Raw genomic sequence first — 18,562 nt, forward strand, 5'->3', positions numbered from 1 at the left:
AATACAACAAATGAGTAGACTGTTTAAAAAAGTGTCTTGTATACCAGAACAAATATGCTATAGAAAATTAGTCTGTTTGATCAATTATAACTTATAACTGATTAAAAAAAAGTTAATTTTTGAAATAATTTATTGTTATAGTCGTTGTCTGAATATATATATCGACATGGGAAGTAATACTTTTTATATCCCTGAATCTAAATTGGTTTTCCAATTATAATGTGAAAACCAATTTTTAACTTATTTAAAATATCTTTTTCTCACCAATACATTCGCATCACATACTGTCACAAAAACAAATAAGACATATTATGTTGTTACTGATTTGATAAAAAAATGTACTTACTTTAACCATATACAAATTGTTGTGACTAAATTCAATTACTCAGTATCAAAATCGCGACATTTTTTTTATTAAGATACCAATTTTAAAGGTATTTATAAAATTGAATTACTAGTGAGATTATATTTGAAAAAAAATAATTAAGTCTTCCTTCTATCCATTAAATTTATTTTTCAATCTTTCTTCTATCACTTCTTCCCTGCGTCATTCTTGGTGACGAAGTGTACCAAAACTAAGTGTTACAGCATTAAAAAAGATAGTAAAATAAATACGTAATAAATAGTTGTTTGTTCAAAAGAATGAAAAGACTTTATGTGCATTAAGGACTTTGCTTCTTTTGTAAACTCCTATGCATGAAAGTTCCTTGTCATGTTGCTTACTTTTTCCCTCTGCACACCATTCTTTGCTTTTGGCCTTGCCTTGTGCAACATTATGAAACTAAAAACATGTGCTATTACTATAAACATTCATTTATTTTTCAACTCTAATTGCCTATGCAACTACCTACTTATTATGTACAATAATATTCTTCCCATGAATCACATATAATATTATCTGCTGAATATTACTTATGTTTTAGTATTAAAGATTTGTATTTCTCAAGTCCCTCGTATTTATAATTAAGTCTCTATTAAATTTTGTTGTGTATTGAAAATTTAAAGTTTTTTTGTATTTTTTAATTGAGTTTCGATAATTCAATTTTTTTTTTCACAAATTGAGTGACATGACTGTTATTTTGTCCCGTCATTTAATTTATTTGTTTTCATGTTAAGAAATATGAACTTATCTTATTAATATAAAATAATATTGTATTAGTATAAAAAGATAAGTATATTTTATTTTTTTCATTGAAAATATGTTAGATAACGATATCAACGTATTATTGAATAATTTTCACATCATCATCTAAAATGAACAAAGGATCATGTTCGTCACCACCGTTGATTGGATTCTTCATCATGTTTTTCGACAGGAAAAAAATTATTCCCGATAACATCCACATTATTACCTATAATATGCAAAAAATTGTCTTAGTTACTGTTGTTGACGAGTCTATTTGTCATGTGTTCTAATAACTTCTATATCACCATTTACAACGATCAAAATATTGTCTTTATTACGACAATTAATGAAACTATTCCTATTATCTAACATATTTTCCATGAAAGTCATAAAAGTCATTCTTTATTTTAGACAAATTATAATATTATTTTATACTAATTACAAAAACCTTATATTTCTTAACCCAGGAAATAAGCATTACCTAAAATATATAAATTTTAAGTGTTAAATAGATAAAAAAACTTTAACAAAGACTCAATTGAAAATATCTAAATTTAAAATGACCTAAAACTTACATAAACCTTTTATTAAGAATCGATTGTGACTATATTTGCAAAGATTTTTGTAATAAATGTCCTAGGTACACAAATTAGGAACATAAAAAGTACATAAAGAATATATGAATACTCTTATTCATTTAATAAAGCTTTTAAATAAGCAGCAAACAACAAGGGAGAGAATAGTAGAGTGAAAATATAGCATCATAATTTGTTTGCCATATCTTTAAGATAAAACAATTATTTTATTGCAAATAAAACCTGACCTCACAGGTTATACCATGTGTTCACATTTACCTTGTAAGAACATCAACCCAATGTTTGACTTCCATCGAGACACTCGGTCCTCTCAACTTTAGAAAAAGATAAAGTTATTTAAATTTAATTATTAAATTATTATTAGGCACGTCAAAAATTAAAGGTTGTGAAAATATATTGAGAATGCTTCTTACCTTCAATCTCACTTTTAATATTTTAACAAGCCTTAAGTAGCAGTGCTTCTTTAAAAAGTACAACTTAATAAAGTAACTTTCAAATTGCTTTCATCCTCAAACTTGTCATGTGGCAATAAAGCATACAGAATTTCATTCAATGGTAAAAAAGCGACTAAGGTCGAAAAACTAACCTAATATGTTAAAAAACTGTACATTTTTACTTGCAGTTAATATACTTGGTAGAAAATCGGTGACTATGCAGTGTCCTTTTCTGCATTAAATGAATACTATCATTTTCCTTATCCTCATGACAGGAAAACGACATAAATTACACCTATACGCTCTACAACTCAACTAACCCTAATCCTCATCAAAACCCGCATCATTCATGTCCACGTCGCCATCGTCATTGTCCTCAGCTTGTGCTTGATCATCAAATGTTCCAGCATTGTTAGGCTGCACATCATTATCCACTGTATCAGTGGGTCCACTCACCTGAGATGGTTCGGCCAACTTTGTTTGCATGGAGGCCAGACTGTCATCACTGAAGAATGATGAATACGGTTGAGAAACCTGCAGATGAAAATTGTTTAGTAAAAAATTTCTTGGTTCCATAATCTAATCAGGAATTTATTAGTATAGATTCAGGTGGACCAACAAACGAATGTTTATGTAGACATCATAGAGAAAAGGAACATGTACTAATGGAGCGTGCAAACTCTGATCAATTAGGCTCAATAAAAATTCTTATTCAATGGATCAAATTCAATGTATTGATACGTATAAATGACTCATCAGTGTTTATACTTTGAATAAACAGTCCCTTTTCTCTGCACTTTCCACTAGCTTGTTCCATTGTTCACTCCTCCTTAATGTTGAGGCAGATCCAACCACCTATATCAACAACATAAAAATGGATGGATATTCAGGTGTATGGACCAAATGAAATCCATGAACTCATCACAATAACCAAAAAGAACATAGTACCAATACTGCTGACTTTGCTCTAGTGATCCCAACATTCATTCGTCGGATGTCTTCCACAAAACCTATGCCTTTATCTTTGCTTGCCCTCACACATGAAAATATTGCAATGTCCTTTTCCCGTCCCTGAAAGAGATAGTAAATTATGATTTATTTCTCCGATTTCTGAAGTTTTTTAAAACTTTAAATTTATAATTTAATCAAGCGAAATTACACAATGAAGGCTCGTCTATGGTGCAGTGCAACAGTTCATAACCACCTGTCTATGCACTCGTAATCTTAGTCTTGTAAATGACAGGTTTATTGTATTTCAAATGGTAAACAATTAAAACCTTATTCAAGTATTTGCATAATTTACTGTTAAATAATCAACAATGAAAGCAAAAATGAACATGAAGGATATCATATGATAAACACTAAGCTAGTTTACCTGGCAACCATCAACAGTACATATATCCACTACTTGCTCAGCTGACGTTCCAAAGATCTCCTCAAAACGTTTTTGGAAGAGTTTGACTTGTTGACTATAGGGTGATATAATTGCAACTTGGTTACCAGATTTGAGTGCCGGGTAAAGTGAAATCAGTTTTTGATACAAGAATAGAACAAAGTCAACTTCCTCAATGTTTATCCATGAACCACTTCCAGATGGCCGAGCCTCTTTTCCCTCGTGTATATCAAAGAAACAGAAGGGGCCAAAGCAGCGGTAATCATGCCATGCCCGTATTGTCCGTGATTTCACCTCATCCCCATCTTGCAATGAGTCTCCATAAAACTCCCTGGAGGGGAAGCTTCTTATCTGTTCGGTCATAACATGATAAAACCCATTCAGAAAAATTCATAGGAAATTTCAAAAAGATCAAAGTAATAAAAAAGAATATAATGCTGAATTTTCTCCAGAGAAAAGTAATAAAAAAGAAAAGCATTGGAGGTACTCAAGGACCAAATACTAATGAGATTAACATAATCCTTATATTTTACCTTGATGAAACACGATAAAACTGATTAAGACAGGTTATATTCTCTGTTATGTGATGCAATCAAATCCTAGGGAAAAAACTTCAGGATTTTAGAAGTGTGTTACACAACAGAATTTGAATCGGACCAGAGTAGTATTTATATTGAAATATAGCAAAAAATAGAGGAGAATTGTCTGTTAAAATGTGGACTTTTAAGAGAAATAAAACTATGAATGGATCAGAATTCCCTTGCAGAATGGTAATTTAGGAAAACAAACCCAAACCCCCTCCCTCCCTATCCTGGGGAAGAACTTCTCTCAGATTCCCTTCTCCCTCCAGCACAATTGCTGCATCTCCACTCTCTTTCTGCCAGCTGCCCTACTTTTCTCTTTCAGCTGGTGCCACTTGATTCCTTTTACACTAGTACACAAGCAGGTCTAATTTACGAGGCACATTTGTCCCTTCTTCTATTCCCTTGACCCCCCTCTTTTTCCATATATACCATCGTTGTGGGCCTATTAGTAAACATGGAATATCACATCAAGATCAAATGCTACGAAAAATAGTTTAGGAAGTGTAGAAGTGTAGCCTGGAATATTCTCTAGATATTCCATTTGTAATTCTTCAATTTAAAACATTTTCTGTACGGTTTCTGCTTTATATTCTTCAATTTAAAATATTGCCTAGCTCAGTTTCTTGATTAGGCATCATTAAAAGTCATTCCTTCAAAAGCATAATTCTAATGCACTAAAATTTTGCTAAAAACTCCACCACTATAATACCACTTAAGCAACAGTGACAACATGGCCCCGGTATTTCCCCAGCAGCTAATAAGGCAACTCTTAAGTCTCAACCAATTGATACTTATTTGGCCACACGAAGACGACATGTCAGAGAAATTAATTCTGCAAGATTCTGCTTAACATATGTATTAGAAATAAATTATGGCCTAAGTCAACTCCAAAACCTAATTCAAGGGGGAAAGATTGCCCACACCTTCCGAGCAATATTTAGCCAAATTCCTAGTTAATATAGAACAAGTTAACAGAATGCACCAACCTCAGGATGCATCCGATATTGGGTCTTCAACATTTTAACTGGATAACCAGCCTCCATCAATCTTTCAAATAAGCTTGTTCCATATCTTAAATTCATGAAACAATAAAGCCAAAAACTCATGTGTTAGAAAAAAGAATGGTTTAATGTATTAAAATCATAACCACCACAAAACTAATTGTTTACCCGTGATTCTTAGCAATGTCCGAAATTACAGTTGCTGGAAGTTGAGCTGGATCACCAACCTTCAAAAATGTTGCAACAAAATGTAGCCTCAATAAGGACAACATCGTCAAAATTATTTAAAAAGTCTGTAACCCAACAAGCTTTTAAAAGGGTTCAACAATTGTACAAATATATTTCCACTGACCAAGCCTTTGTCTAACCATTAGTAATTAATAGACATGAATTATCCATCACATTGCTGCTGTATACCATTTCACATTGTTTTGATTAAGAGCTAATATGAATAATGGATTTTCTTTCTTTGCACAAGCTGTCAAAATGCATTTTTTCCTCAAAATTTGTATTTTATACATGATATAGAATATTGTTCACATATATATTATGATAAGTAAAAAGTAAAATAATGTAGAATCCTGTAATGCAAGGATAAGCGATGTAAAGTACCAGAAAAACTTTTTTGCATTGATTGGCTAACGGAACAAGAGTTGCAGGCTCCACCTGTCATAAAGAGTTGAAATAAAATAAGTAACATCGTTCTTCCGTTAGATGTTATTGACAATCTTTAATCTGCTCATTACAAAAATAAGTTATAGAGCAGGAAACTACATAATAATAAACCTTTTCAACTTTCAAAGATTGCCCATTTTCATTGCAATTTAGGAAATAAGATTACAGTTATTAGTCTAGTTTAGTAAATAAATACTGTTCCTAAAGAATCTTGTTACGAAGTTCCTCCTTGTGTATTTGGTTCTACATATTTCGTGTATGATACTTATCAAGTAAAGATAAATTTATCTTGCCCATCGAATTCTCTTCTTGGGTGTTCTTGACTTGGTAGACCACAGTTACTCCATGACAAGTATCCAAGTAGTTGGGAAACCTACTTTCAAAAGAACCAAACAGTTAAATACTCCACCAAGTTGTACTGCTCAATGTGAGACTTAGGCGCCATATACTACCAAGTTCCCACAAAGCGCCATTCCTCAGAGTTGACATCTTGGTGACTTTCTGTATGACACTTCACTAAACTCCTATATTGGTCAGGACCTCTAATCGTCAGAATTTTGTGTAGGTAACCCTTTTTGAGACACCAACAACTAGGTCTGATCTGATGCCAATTGACAAGGACCTAAGAACTTGAGGAACTCATTCTCAAAAGTCAGACATCAAAGGGGCAAAAGCAAACACTTGAATACTTCACCATGCATCCCATATTGCAGCCTGATGTGGGATTTAGGCGCCCATAACACCCAAGTTCCCATTGCTCTACTACAAATTGATTCTTTCGTTCCTTTAATGTCGCATTTTTCAAGGAAATGTCTTTCTTCACTACCCAACAGAAACCAAATTCAAAATGTTACCACTGCCATATCTAAGCAATCCTATCTTTCATCCGCAACTTTTGAATTCTCAAAAATCAACAACCTATTTCCAACCACAGCAGCCGTCCTTTGCCACTCATTTCTTATCAGTGTCCTTATCAGATGCCTCCAGAATTTTCTCATGTTATATAGTGATTAATCCCCTGCTCTAGTGTCTTCAACTATTCTAGTCCCATCTTAATCTTCCACTGGCTTACCTACTGTGGTTTGTAATTGTATTAATTCTACCTTTAATCTCCACCCCATTTATAATTATTAGATAACTTCATCAGATACCATTTTTTTTTTGCAATTTCCTTTCGTGATAAGGTGGATCCCTTATACTTCAAATAAATTTTAATTTTACTCTTTTATAAAAATAGAAAAGCTAAGCGTTACACCAAAATGAGTGATTGACTGTTAAATGATACCAAAACCCACAAGTTCCAAACAACCAGGAAGATTGTTATGATACTAAACTGTAGATGAAGAACTGATTCAATTTCACTTTCTACTTCAAATTTAATGAATTTGATGTTAAACACTTTCCATATTCCAATGCAGAAAACAAGCATGTTTTAGCTTGCCGGAGGATCTGAGTAATGATACAAGTGGAATCCCCAGAACAAGGAAAATTCTTCGGAACACTGTCCCATTAAAAAACTTCACTAAAGAAAAAGAGGCCCTCTCAAGTGACCACAACTTTTAGGGATTTCAGATATACTTCAGACTTTAGACTTAGTCCTCAGTTGCTTATTTACTCCAAGAGGCTAAAAATTGTATTCCAGCCCCAAAATATTTGAAAACTCATTATAATCTAAAAGTGTTTCTATCTTTTACCTCAGCTTAAGCTTTCCTGATAGTTGGTTCATGGGATATTATCAATCTCTATGATCATATGGTCTAGATTTCAATCCTTTCCTCCCTATTATTTTCTAATGAAAAGTTATATTCTAGCACAATACAGCTGGGTCTGTGCATTATTCACAGTTCAAGCCCAAAGGAGTCCAGTGTGGGCAAGTAAGAGATACAAAGATTTAAAATATAAAATAATTTTTATGTCTTCACATGATAGCTTAAGTTTCAGGGATTATTGGTCATGAAATTTATTCCATCTGCTACTGCAATTAAAAAATAAATAAAAATTAGTTGCTGGAATATTTTGAGGCACCTCGGCAACTTCTTAAGATCAAACTTTGTAAAGTTAGTTTATATTATAAGCAATATTAAAAGTGACTCAACAACTAAGAAGATTTGACACTTACAGCCTGTGCTGCTTCATCTATAATCACAACATCAAATCCACGATTTAGTTTACTGAAAACATGGGAACCACTAAAGCTGAGAGTTGAGAACACCTGCAAAGCACACAGAAAATACTATGAAAATCAGATTGCTTTTGCTTGTGCATTCAACATAAAGTGTGGGTATACATACAATAGTGGCCTCGTCTAAAATTGCAGCTCGGATACTGTCATCATTACTTCCTGCAGTACTCTGCTTATTGGTGGATGATTTATTGGCACCAGAGCGTTTTTGTTTCATCTGCATATGAAAGTTTCAACCTTTAAATTCAACCCAATCACACTTTAAGTATATTAATAATACAGATTGCAATACAAACAGCAATCTTGTAAGTAATGCTTAGACTACCAATTCAGTAGTTAGAATACTGTGAAATTGGTAGGTATGAACCAAATACAAGAATATCTATTATGCTCAAAATTTATTTTCTTTAAGAACATTATTCCAAAAAAGGTGTATAAAATGATCACCATATCATCGATGATTGGTACACATCATAAATAAAGCCATGACAGATGCACATGTTTTGGGCTTGAAATCTACATACAAATGTGTTTTCAGTAATAACATTGTATGACTAGATGACCCAATTATAAGATATATGAAGCCTGGACATGAAGGTAAATTATTTCATTGATCAGAGATCCTTGCCCACAAATGTTGGTAAAGTTTCAGTTCCGTGAAGAGTGATGAAGCTTCAACATCTTCAAGTGCCAATACAGCTTACACATAGTTCTCAATATTGAGTTAAGATACATTGCAAGGATACCTATTGATCAAAAGCATGCAAAATAATGCAGGTTTGTCAATATTAAATTTAGCATACTATCGATCCTTTTGTGGACAAAGACAAACTACCTGCTTTTCAGGGATCTAGGCCATCAGATCATAAATGACATTATGCAAACAAGGATCCAGAATATGGACAAAGAAGAGGAGGTTCTATTAGACTTCTCTTTTCCATTGCAGCTATTCACTTTGGACTCTGTTTCAACTTGACATAAAAAATACAACATGGTGATCTTCATGAAGTCTACATGGAGCATGCTCTTGGATTTGTTGCTTAGGAAAAGTCATCTAATATTATGTGTTTACGCAGGTCCCTATATGATCTCAAGCAATCACTATGTGCATGGTTTGGGTGTTTCCAAACTGTCATCCAACAATTTGGAATGATATGAAGTGGTGCTAATCATTCTCTATTTTATCTTCATTCTCTCCAAGGATGTATTTATTTCATTGTACACGTGGACAATACTAACATCACATGTCGTAATAATAAGGGTATTATACAACTAAAACACTATCTTGCTCAAAAGTTCAATACAATATCCTGGACACCTGAGATATTTCCTTGCTATAGAAGTTGCACAATCCAAGGATGGTTTTGGTCATATCTCAGAAAATTTGCTTTGACATTCTAGAAGAAATGCTATGCCTGCGGACATAACAATGGATTAAGGTATCAACTTGTACCCAACTAAGGATAACCATATTCTGATCCTAGGTTTGGTATGCTAAAGTACCTCCCTGTGACTCGTCTAGGTTTGCTTTTACAATGAGCGTAGTAAGTCAATTTTTAAACTCTCCTTGTCAAGACCATTGAGATGTCATCATACGGATCCTAAAGTATATTAAGAATCCTCACAGCAAAGCCTCATTTTTTAAGATAAGTGAAATACTCAAATTGTTAGGTATCCTAGCACCAACTAGGCAGGGTCACCAAGCGACACTTCAGGGTATTGTGTCCTTACTGAAATAATTTAACATGTTGAAAAATGAGAAACAAAATGTTGTGATAAGATCTGGAGAAGCATAATACATGGCAATGACAATAGTCAAAGAGCTTATATTAGAAGAAAGTTCTGAAATGCACCTTATATGCGTCAACTAGGTAGCAAGGCACATTACCTATAATTCAATCTTTCATGAGAGGACCAAACCATATTGAGGCGGATTGTCTTTTCATAAGAGAAGAATTAGAGTCTGAAGACATCACCGCTAGGTTTGTCAATTTTAGTGAACAATTAGTTGACATATTTACCAAGTTGCTAAGAGGACCAAGTATATTTGCAAAAAGCTAATCATCTATGATTGTATGCTCCAACTTGAGAGGGAATGTTATCATTATAGAAATAAGGAACAAATCCTAAATAATCAAGCATATATAGATTATATATACATATTGTTGGAAACATTTTTACTTATTCCCATATCATATCTTTATTATTAGAGGATGTAAAATCTCTTCTATTTATTGTAATGATTCTTTTTCTCAATATAAATATAATATTTGTGTTGTCTTAGAAACACACAGTTTGAATTCAATCTCAATCTTTCCTATAGTTTAATAGGAAGGATGGTTAGAAGCTTAAGTAATCTAAAATGAAATGAAGTATAACCTCCTTCACAGGTTCCAGTAACACATCCACCAGCATTATTAACTCTAAAGAATCAATGTTTTGTTAGGAACAAATTTTGGAGCCTTTTCATCTAACTTCATGTCACTCATTATATCAAGACTGTTCATTCATTTCAGGAGAATGTCAGCATCACCCTTAGGGTTGAATATTAACATCTAAAAGTGGTGGTAAGTTTTTATTGAAAAAGAAAAAATCATTATGTTTTATACTTTTGATCTACAAATGTTTTCTTTATCAAGAAAAATACCACTTTTAGATGCACAAATCAGTCGGTCCCAAACGTTGATGTTAATAAAACTGTTAAATTAATAGCTAAGCTCCCCTCCAGATCTGCCGAGGCATAATCATGGCATTATAACAAAAGTTTACAGTAGTGATATGAAAGATTATATAATGATGGTGGCAGCATAGCTAATTGAAACACATTTGGTCTAATATTCCACGTACAAGTTCATCCAGAGAAACAGCCTTGATAGAATGATGTGCTTTGAGACCAATCCGTACAATTTTAGGGCAATAAACACGGTCATTTTCATCATGTACACCTAAGAACATCCATGAATAAAAATTCAAAAATAAATATGCAATCATGATAATAGAATACGAAATTGTTAAACGAAAAGACAAAAAGTAAACAGGGAATGTAAGAAAAAAAAACAAGAATTGGTAGGTCGAGTTCAGTCTGCTTGTAATATGAAATAGTTACACCCCGCCCCCCACCCCTCAAAAACACAAAACCAAGAGGGTCAAAATCATGGCAAGGGAATGAATGCAAAAAGAAAAACTCTTTTTCCCGAACAAATGCATTGAAGAAACTTAATACCTCCACTGAGAACCCTCAACACAATCTCATCAAGGGCAGAGTTTGATGGGGCGCAAACTAACACTCTTACACGGTACTTACGACTTGAAGTTACAGCTTCAGGTTTCTGATAAAACCCATCATTAGAGATGTTATTTTGCAAGATCAACAATTTTAACCAATGAAAGGAGTACTTACTAGTTCATTTCCAGTAGTTGGGTAAAAGCCATCATCACCATCTTTTGGCATCAGACTATCCCTTGGATTAACACTACTAAGCCATGGAGACGCTAGTCCCCAATGTCTTCGTCTGCCATAGGAAAAGGGAAAAGAAAATAAAATTTTCTATCATGATGGAATATGAAAAGTGCATTCTGCTAACACTTGAATAAATAAGATGGACATCAGTGTATTCAACCTAAACTGTGATTGGTGTATATATACAAAGGTTACAAAAAGAGGCAACACAAGCTTGGTATGTAGATATAAAAAAATAATAAAATAACATTACATTTCAACACTAATAATGCTAGTATAAAAACCATCTTCGGTTTATTTTAATTGATCTTGGGACAGAAGTGGTCACCATCCCAAGGTAATTTTGCAAGATATGTACTTTGAAACTAAATATTACAAGGCTCTTGTTCAATATCATCTAACCAAACCAAATTATTCTGAATTCGGCAAAAAAAAAGGGTGAAAGAGGGAGCCAACATGCAAGAGATACTATAGAGGTTAAAATCAACTTTATCAGTTTGGAAGGGTACTCTGCTATTGACCTGCATACATAATCTCAGCTAAATAAACTGACTTATGTGACTAATACTCCAATCATCTAGAATTGTACTTTAATTAAAATAACTTCTTGAAAACATCCTCAAGAATATTCTAATCAAAATACTTTACTTGGACCTTGGAGAATTATAAAGTACAGTTAAGCCAGTAGGTTCTCTCTCCCTTATCATACTTCAACAACACAAATGTCAAATAAGTAATCATCTAGATCTCTTACTTCTATTAGCCAAAGCCCAAAAACCGTCAGAACCTTTAAACAATTTTCCCAGCTTCTTACGATGTTGATGTAAAGTTAAACCAAACTAAAGTGAAGAGAAACCAAGGAAAAGTGCACTTAACTTGAATTACAGCTATTTTCTTTATGATATAATACAAAAATCAAAGTTTATCCTTATTGTTGCACTTCTACTTGATTCACAACATTTGTTTATGAACTACTTGAAGGTAGGCATGGCAAGAGAGCAAGCATGCATAACACAAAGCAAGAAGAGACTAATATGGAACATAACAGGTAAGGATTATAAAAGATGGTCGATATGGGGAATTAAAAGAAATATCATGCCAGAATCACGGGAAATAACCAACATCCGTGGCAAGAAGTTTTCTTAACCAAGTAAAGTGTAAATATTCTCAAAGCAAATCTTACTTCTCCTCAGTAGGTAATTGTGGTCCCTGCCTTAGCTCATAGGTCCTGCTTCCAAAAAGAAAAATATCAATAAACATATGTATGAATAAAGAGAAAGAAAGATTAAGCATAAACATGACCATAAATTGCTTGGTGGAAGCAAAATTTGCTTCAAAATCTCACTTCTACCAGGCACACCTCTTAACACAATGCTTTGCTGAAGACAACAATTGAAACAAAAAACTGAATTTTTAGAAATAGAAGACTGCAGACATATACTAAATATTGTGCTTACTTAGAATGCACTCTTGTAGGAGTTGCATGCAAAATAGTACTTAGAATCCCAAGTATGGTCTGAGTCTTCCCAGTCCCTGGGGGCCCCTGAAAGGAGTTGGTTAGGCTCGATTAAAAAATTTTTTATAATAAAAAAAGCTACCTTGTATTGATAAAAACCCAGATGTCTCACAGGCATTTTGCAAGAGGATAGTTGAACAAATAAGATTGATAGAAAAACAGTGTATATTCTTTCACTGTTGTGCTTCCTAATGATGTAAATATATATATATATATATATATATATATATATATAATGCAAAAAGAGGCAAGACACTTGCCTAAAACCCTAACCCTAAAGCTGGGTACTCAAAGGAAATATTAATAAAACATTATATTTCAATACTCGATATATGACCTTACTGTGTTCGTGCATCTGAGGTTTGAAGACTAAAACATACATGAACCTTTTCTCAAACCTTATAGGAGTGAGTGGACCCAAGGAGGTGAGACAAATTGACTTAGAAAGAGTAGATTAAAGCCAAAACAAGTAGCATTTGGTCCTGAACTTCTCACACTTCATACTTTGGATTAACATGATCAAGTGTAAAATCATCTTCAATGAGATAGCGACATAGAACCACAGAGTTCACAACAAATCATCATAGCTCATGCGATTTTATCACCGGTTCAACATGTTGCCGCAATGAAGATAATTTGAGTCATCAAACTTTTCAACAGTAGAGGTTTAGAAGGATTGCAATGCAAGCCATACAAAACAGATGAAGATGTCATGAAGAGAAATTTGTGAGATGAAAAAAGTCACAAATAAACTCATGATAGCTGTGAGGAGAGATTAGAGAGAAGGAAATTGCAAAGAGGTCATGCCGAGGAACCCTAAATTCGGAGGAGACGAAAGGTAAAAAATTAGCTCTAGATACCATGCTGAAGAAATTTAATGATACAAACAAACTGAGCTGTTTATTGTTTTCATACTTCTGAAATAAGAAGTTTACAAGATTATTTATATGCAACTGCTTGCAACAAATCTATAGTTAGTATAGCTGACAGCTGTAGAAGCTAACAGCTGTAACAGAGAATCATACCAAATATAACTAATTATTCACTCTAACAAAACCAATTCAAGTAGTCTAATTGGTTATTCTTTTTGTTACATAAAGTTAAAAGAAAAATATGCTCAGGCCTTTTGGAGGTCAGAAAGAAAACACAACTAAATCAAAGGCAAACTGGCTATGAAAAAAGTTTCAAATTAGCAGTTCTTCGAAATAAATTACCCTAATTCCCAACTTTAACAAACAAGTCTTCTCATAAAAATAATTCAGCATAACTGATAAAAGAAAAGGGAAATATGAAAAAAACAATAAAAGAATTTTAGAACAGAAAAAAGCCAAAAAGAGACCTACCTGTATCAGGACAAAGGCTTTTGATGATAGACCAGCCTGGAACAGAAATAAATAAAGGTTACAAGAGCTTTACATCTTATTAAGGAATGAAAACTACTAACAATCTTCACTTTCTTATCAAGATTCTATGGTCAGTTTTTCTAATCTTCGTTGTTTGACTTTTTAACTTATTATGATGACATATGTTGCAGTGTAGATTTTTCTAACAATTGTGCATGCTTGAATATGCTTTAAACTAAAGGGACCTAGCTAAACTATTATGCTTCGACTTACAAAAACTAACTTTGAGAAAGAAGAATTTGTTCAGACATTATAAACGTAACATAGCTTTTAAATTTTTAAAAGATCGTTCAAAAGGGTTCATCAACAAAAACACGTTATCTTCCAAAAGAGTGCTAAGAATTTCATAAAACAAATGAAAATGATAAAGAATTTATAAAGATGGGAAGATAAAGGTGTGATTTAAGTTTATTGTTTTACGGTTCATTTGAAATTAGATGTTAGGTAGTTTATTTTGGATGTCATTTGCTCCTACATTTCTTTTCTGACTCCTATATCAAAACCAAAAGAAATTAAGATGAGATTGAAATTGGAAAAAGCCAAGCCTTTAACAAGTACAGAAGAAAAGAAACATGGAAAACAAGGAGCATTTTCAAATCCAAACTTGAAAATATGCCCCCTCTTGTCATAATCCAACATTTATTCTTTCCAAAATATATATCAGTAACATAAAAAAATGAAAAAACCATTGGATTGGTTAAAAGAAGAAGAAAGACAAAAAAAAACCTGAGTTGATGAACAAGTTTTAGCTTTATTTACTTTATTGAACTTCTAAAATAAAAAAACTTACTGTAATGGCCTCACGTTGGAACTCATTAAAAGTATTTTCAACATATTCCTTCAACGGTGTTGGGATTTTCCATCCCTCGACTTCTGGGCCAATATCTTCTCCAGCTGCACTTAATATTAAATCCTTGTATGGGAGACAGCCTAATGTTCGAATAGCCAAATATTCACGAGCAATAGTAGATAAGCTGCATAGCTGCATGATTTTCACATTGGATCAAAGGCAAAACTAATTTAAAAGAAAATGTCTTCTGTTAAGAAAAAAAAATCTGAAAACCTTTAGGTTTCTTTTATAAATTAATAATACAATTAATCAAGGAAGGAAGCCTCCACACGAAACACACACAATGTTGATATCACTAGAAGTACATGATAGAACAAGTTACCTTCATAAAATATAACTGTCTTTCTGTCTCGCATACATGAGATCGCATGTTAAACAGCCTAGAGCAAGATTTGACATCATCTGTATTATATTTTAAGAACTCCCCAGCAAGATAGAGTCTAACTCGAACAAGTCGGGTATCAAAAAATTTCCGGACATGTTCCACCAAAGCAAATGCATAAGCAGTTGGTAATCTTTTGTCATCCACAAACTGCAACGACAAATACAGACAAGCAATCAATTCAAATTCGAATAGGCAAACAATTCAAAGCCCAAAACACATAACTTGTTATCACTGGTAGTACCTTATCTTTCGAAAGCAGCAAAAGATCATTCTGTGATATTGATTCTCCCTCATTAATTTCACACGGAAATTCTATAAAATGAAAGTCATCTGCCTCACTCCAACTTTTTACCACCCCCAATTTCCAATCAGTCACTGTGGTCAGGCAAACAAAAAAAAAAAATCTTAAGAAAAGAGACCCTTCAAACTTCTATTTTGGTCCCTAGGGTATCCCAGAAAAGTGCTAGAGACTAATCCAAAGATTTATTAAGTCTCTCGTAACCGACAGCTAAAAAGACTAATCCAAAAGTCTATTAAAAGGGCAAGTCTCTCTTAATAGATACTCTCCCATTAACACAGACCTAGGATCGGACCTTTGATTATGTGCTTCAGAAGTAGATTCATTTGTCAACCATACCACACTACGTTGGTTGACGCTTCTAACTTTAAAACATGAAAAGCAAACCCATTATTATTTAAATTGAAGCGAGAAAGGGAGAACCGCAACTTAGACAAGGCTTTAACAGTCCTCTGACTAATGCTACAAAGTCACTACCACCCAACTAACAAGAATAGTATAGAAAGGGCTAAAGACCTTAGACAAACGCTATTAACAACTGCGCTACATTGCTACTGCAAGAATAATAATCTTCTCAAAAAACGAAAAAATAATTGAAATTAAAGATACCCTCTTCCTCCTCTTTCTGCTTAATGATCTGGGATTTGGCTTCTTCAAAGATGAGCGGTTCGTAAGTTTCAATATAGTCATCAACGTCTTTGTACCGGTTCTTCACCTTCACGAGTGTCGACTTCGCAATCCCTTTCTTCTCGTTGTTCTTCTGCTTCTGAAAACACCATATTCCAAAAGACATTAGGAATGCAAAATTAAAAAGAAAAAAACACAGAAACAAAAGAAAAAATAGTAAGGAATGAAGTGAATTGCCTTGGATTCCTTAAGAAGAGCAAAGTAGTCCCAACTAAGAATAATCTGGTAGAAGCGGCGGATTACGGATTCTTCCTGAAGCTGTTCCTTCTCCACTGCCATAACAACCGATGGAGGGAAAAGGGAAGCAAACCTCCAACTCTAGTGGAACTACCGGCTCCCCCTAGTGTGTCCACGTTTTCTATACTAATATATCATATACCTCTGTCAGTTTTAGATAGCAAAGAAAACTGTCACTGCAACTGTCCACGTTTTACAGAAGCACTCTTTTACACAAACAAATACAACCTTGTTAATGTTGCCGGCAATAGGGGTCACGACGTCGCTGTCGCCGTCTTCGTCTTCCTCCGTGGGTCACGCCGTCGCTGTTCAGTTGACGGAGATGCGAAGTGGGAGAGAAGGGGCGGGAGAAGTGGGAGAGTAGGGTTGATCGTTGTTGGTGTTCCGTGGGTCACCTCGCCGCCGTCTCCGTCTTCCTCCGTTGGTCACGTCGCCGTGTAGTGCGTTTGCCTCTCTGCCTGTGTGTGTGGTTGGTTTCTGAAAAACGAGTTAGGGAAAGAAAGGAAAGGAAGCTGCCAACACTCACGGTCCAGCCAACCCAATTTTTTTTACACTAACGGGTTACGGGTGCGGTCAACCCGTGCTACAACCCAACGGGTTGACGGCAAGGCTGGCCAGATTAAAAGAGACCATGGGTTAAAGATCCTGATCCAATTCGTTTCTTTCCTAACAAGTTGATGGGCTAACCGTTGGGGTCAGTCCGAATAATTATCTGTAATCTGTAATTAAATATTATCTATATATATAATATTTTTTATCTGTAATTATTATTTTATTTTATTTTTATAATATATTTATTTATTAAATTTTAAAAAATTAATAATTGCTTTTAAATATTTTTTATAAAATATGTTTTTTTACTTTTTTATTCAAATAATTATATTCTCATCTTTTATTCATTCATTCATTTTGTTTTTAATAAATATAAATTTATTTTATATAATAACTTAATAATACTATTAATATAATATATATATATATATATATATATTTAAAAACATAATAACGTCTGTTTATATCAGTAAAAATAATAAAAATGTAACTTTTATTTATTTTATAGGTTTTTATTATAAATAATTATTTTAATATTTAAAATAATGAATACATTTAAAAAATAGACCATTTAAAGTGAAATTGAAAAGAAAATTATTTTAATTTTAAAAAGACTATTTATTAAGAGTGAAACTGAATATCAAAAGAATATTCTTTTTATATAAAGGTAAAGATGGTATAAATAATTACACTTTAAAATAAAATAAAAATATTTTATAAAATACTAATCTATATCTTAAATTATTATTATTATAAATTAACTTCAGTTTTAAAAATATAAATTATATTTCTAACTTTTTGAAATTGACTAATTGATTTGTTAACATACAAAACTGAATTAAATAAAAATGTTAAGGGGTTAAATATGTTTTGATTCCTGAAATTTAAGTGAAATTTGGAATTTGTCTCTTTGAAATTTTTGACCAATTTAGTCCTACATCTTTGGAAATGCGTGGATTTAGTTCTTTTAACCGGATTTTATTAAGTTTATCTGACGTTTTAAACACGTTTCATTATAGTATTTGAATTGTTTACATCATTTGACCCATTTTCTCTTCAATGCTAACTTAAATATTATTATAAAACGCATTTGAAACTTCAAATAAACTTACCAAAATTTGATAAAATGACTAAATTCACCTATTTCTAAAGATGAAAAACTAAATTGGTCAAACATTTCGAT

The 18,562-nt window shown here is 32.9% G+C and overlaps 1 protein-coding gene across 5 annotated transcripts; it reads right to left on the reverse strand.

Annotated features, from left to right (window-relative positions):
- Nucleotides 1-2,193: 2,193 nt before the first annotated feature.
- On the reverse strand, nucleotides 2,194-17,351 carry LOC114177995 (probable helicase MAGATAMA 3). Of its 5 annotated transcripts, none has more exons than XM_028063649.1 (21): nucleotides 17,056-17,351; nucleotides 16,768-16,948; nucleotides 16,513-16,669; nucleotides 15,847-15,980; nucleotides 15,543-15,752; nucleotides 15,161-15,352; nucleotides 14,311-14,346; nucleotides 12,909-12,994; nucleotides 12,635-12,682; nucleotides 11,392-11,503; nucleotides 11,215-11,320; nucleotides 10,839-10,936; nucleotides 8,101-8,208; nucleotides 7,929-8,021; nucleotides 5,747-5,800; nucleotides 5,303-5,361; nucleotides 5,120-5,204; nucleotides 3,532-3,900; nucleotides 3,105-3,227; nucleotides 2,925-3,011; nucleotides 2,194-2,690 (listed from the first exon to the last, which is right to left on the reverse strand). In XM_028063649.1, the coding sequence occupies exons 2-21, from the start codon at nucleotides 16,867-16,869 to the stop codon at nucleotides 2,478-2,480; spliced, it is 2,472 nt and encodes an 823-aa protein (XP_027919450.1). In that variant the 5' UTR covers nucleotides 16,870-16,948; nucleotides 17,056-17,351; the 3' UTR covers nucleotides 2,194-2,477. The 5 variants fall into 5 exon arrangements, with proteins under 5 accessions (XP_027919450.1, XP_027919451.1, XP_027919448.1 ...); XM_028063650.1 differs by having other exon boundaries at nucleotides 12,635-12,679; nucleotides 16,768-16,953; XM_028063647.1 differs by having other exon boundaries at nucleotides 16,768-16,953.
- Nucleotides 17,352-18,562: the final 1,211 nt, after the last annotated feature.

This window comes from Vigna unguiculata, chromosome 3, assembly GCF_004118075.2.
Source record: "Vigna unguiculata cultivar IT97K-499-35 chromosome 3, ASM411807v1, whole genome shotgun sequence".
Classification (NCBI taxonomy): domain Eukaryota; kingdom Viridiplantae; phylum Streptophyta; class Magnoliopsida; order Fabales; family Fabaceae; genus Vigna; species Vigna unguiculata.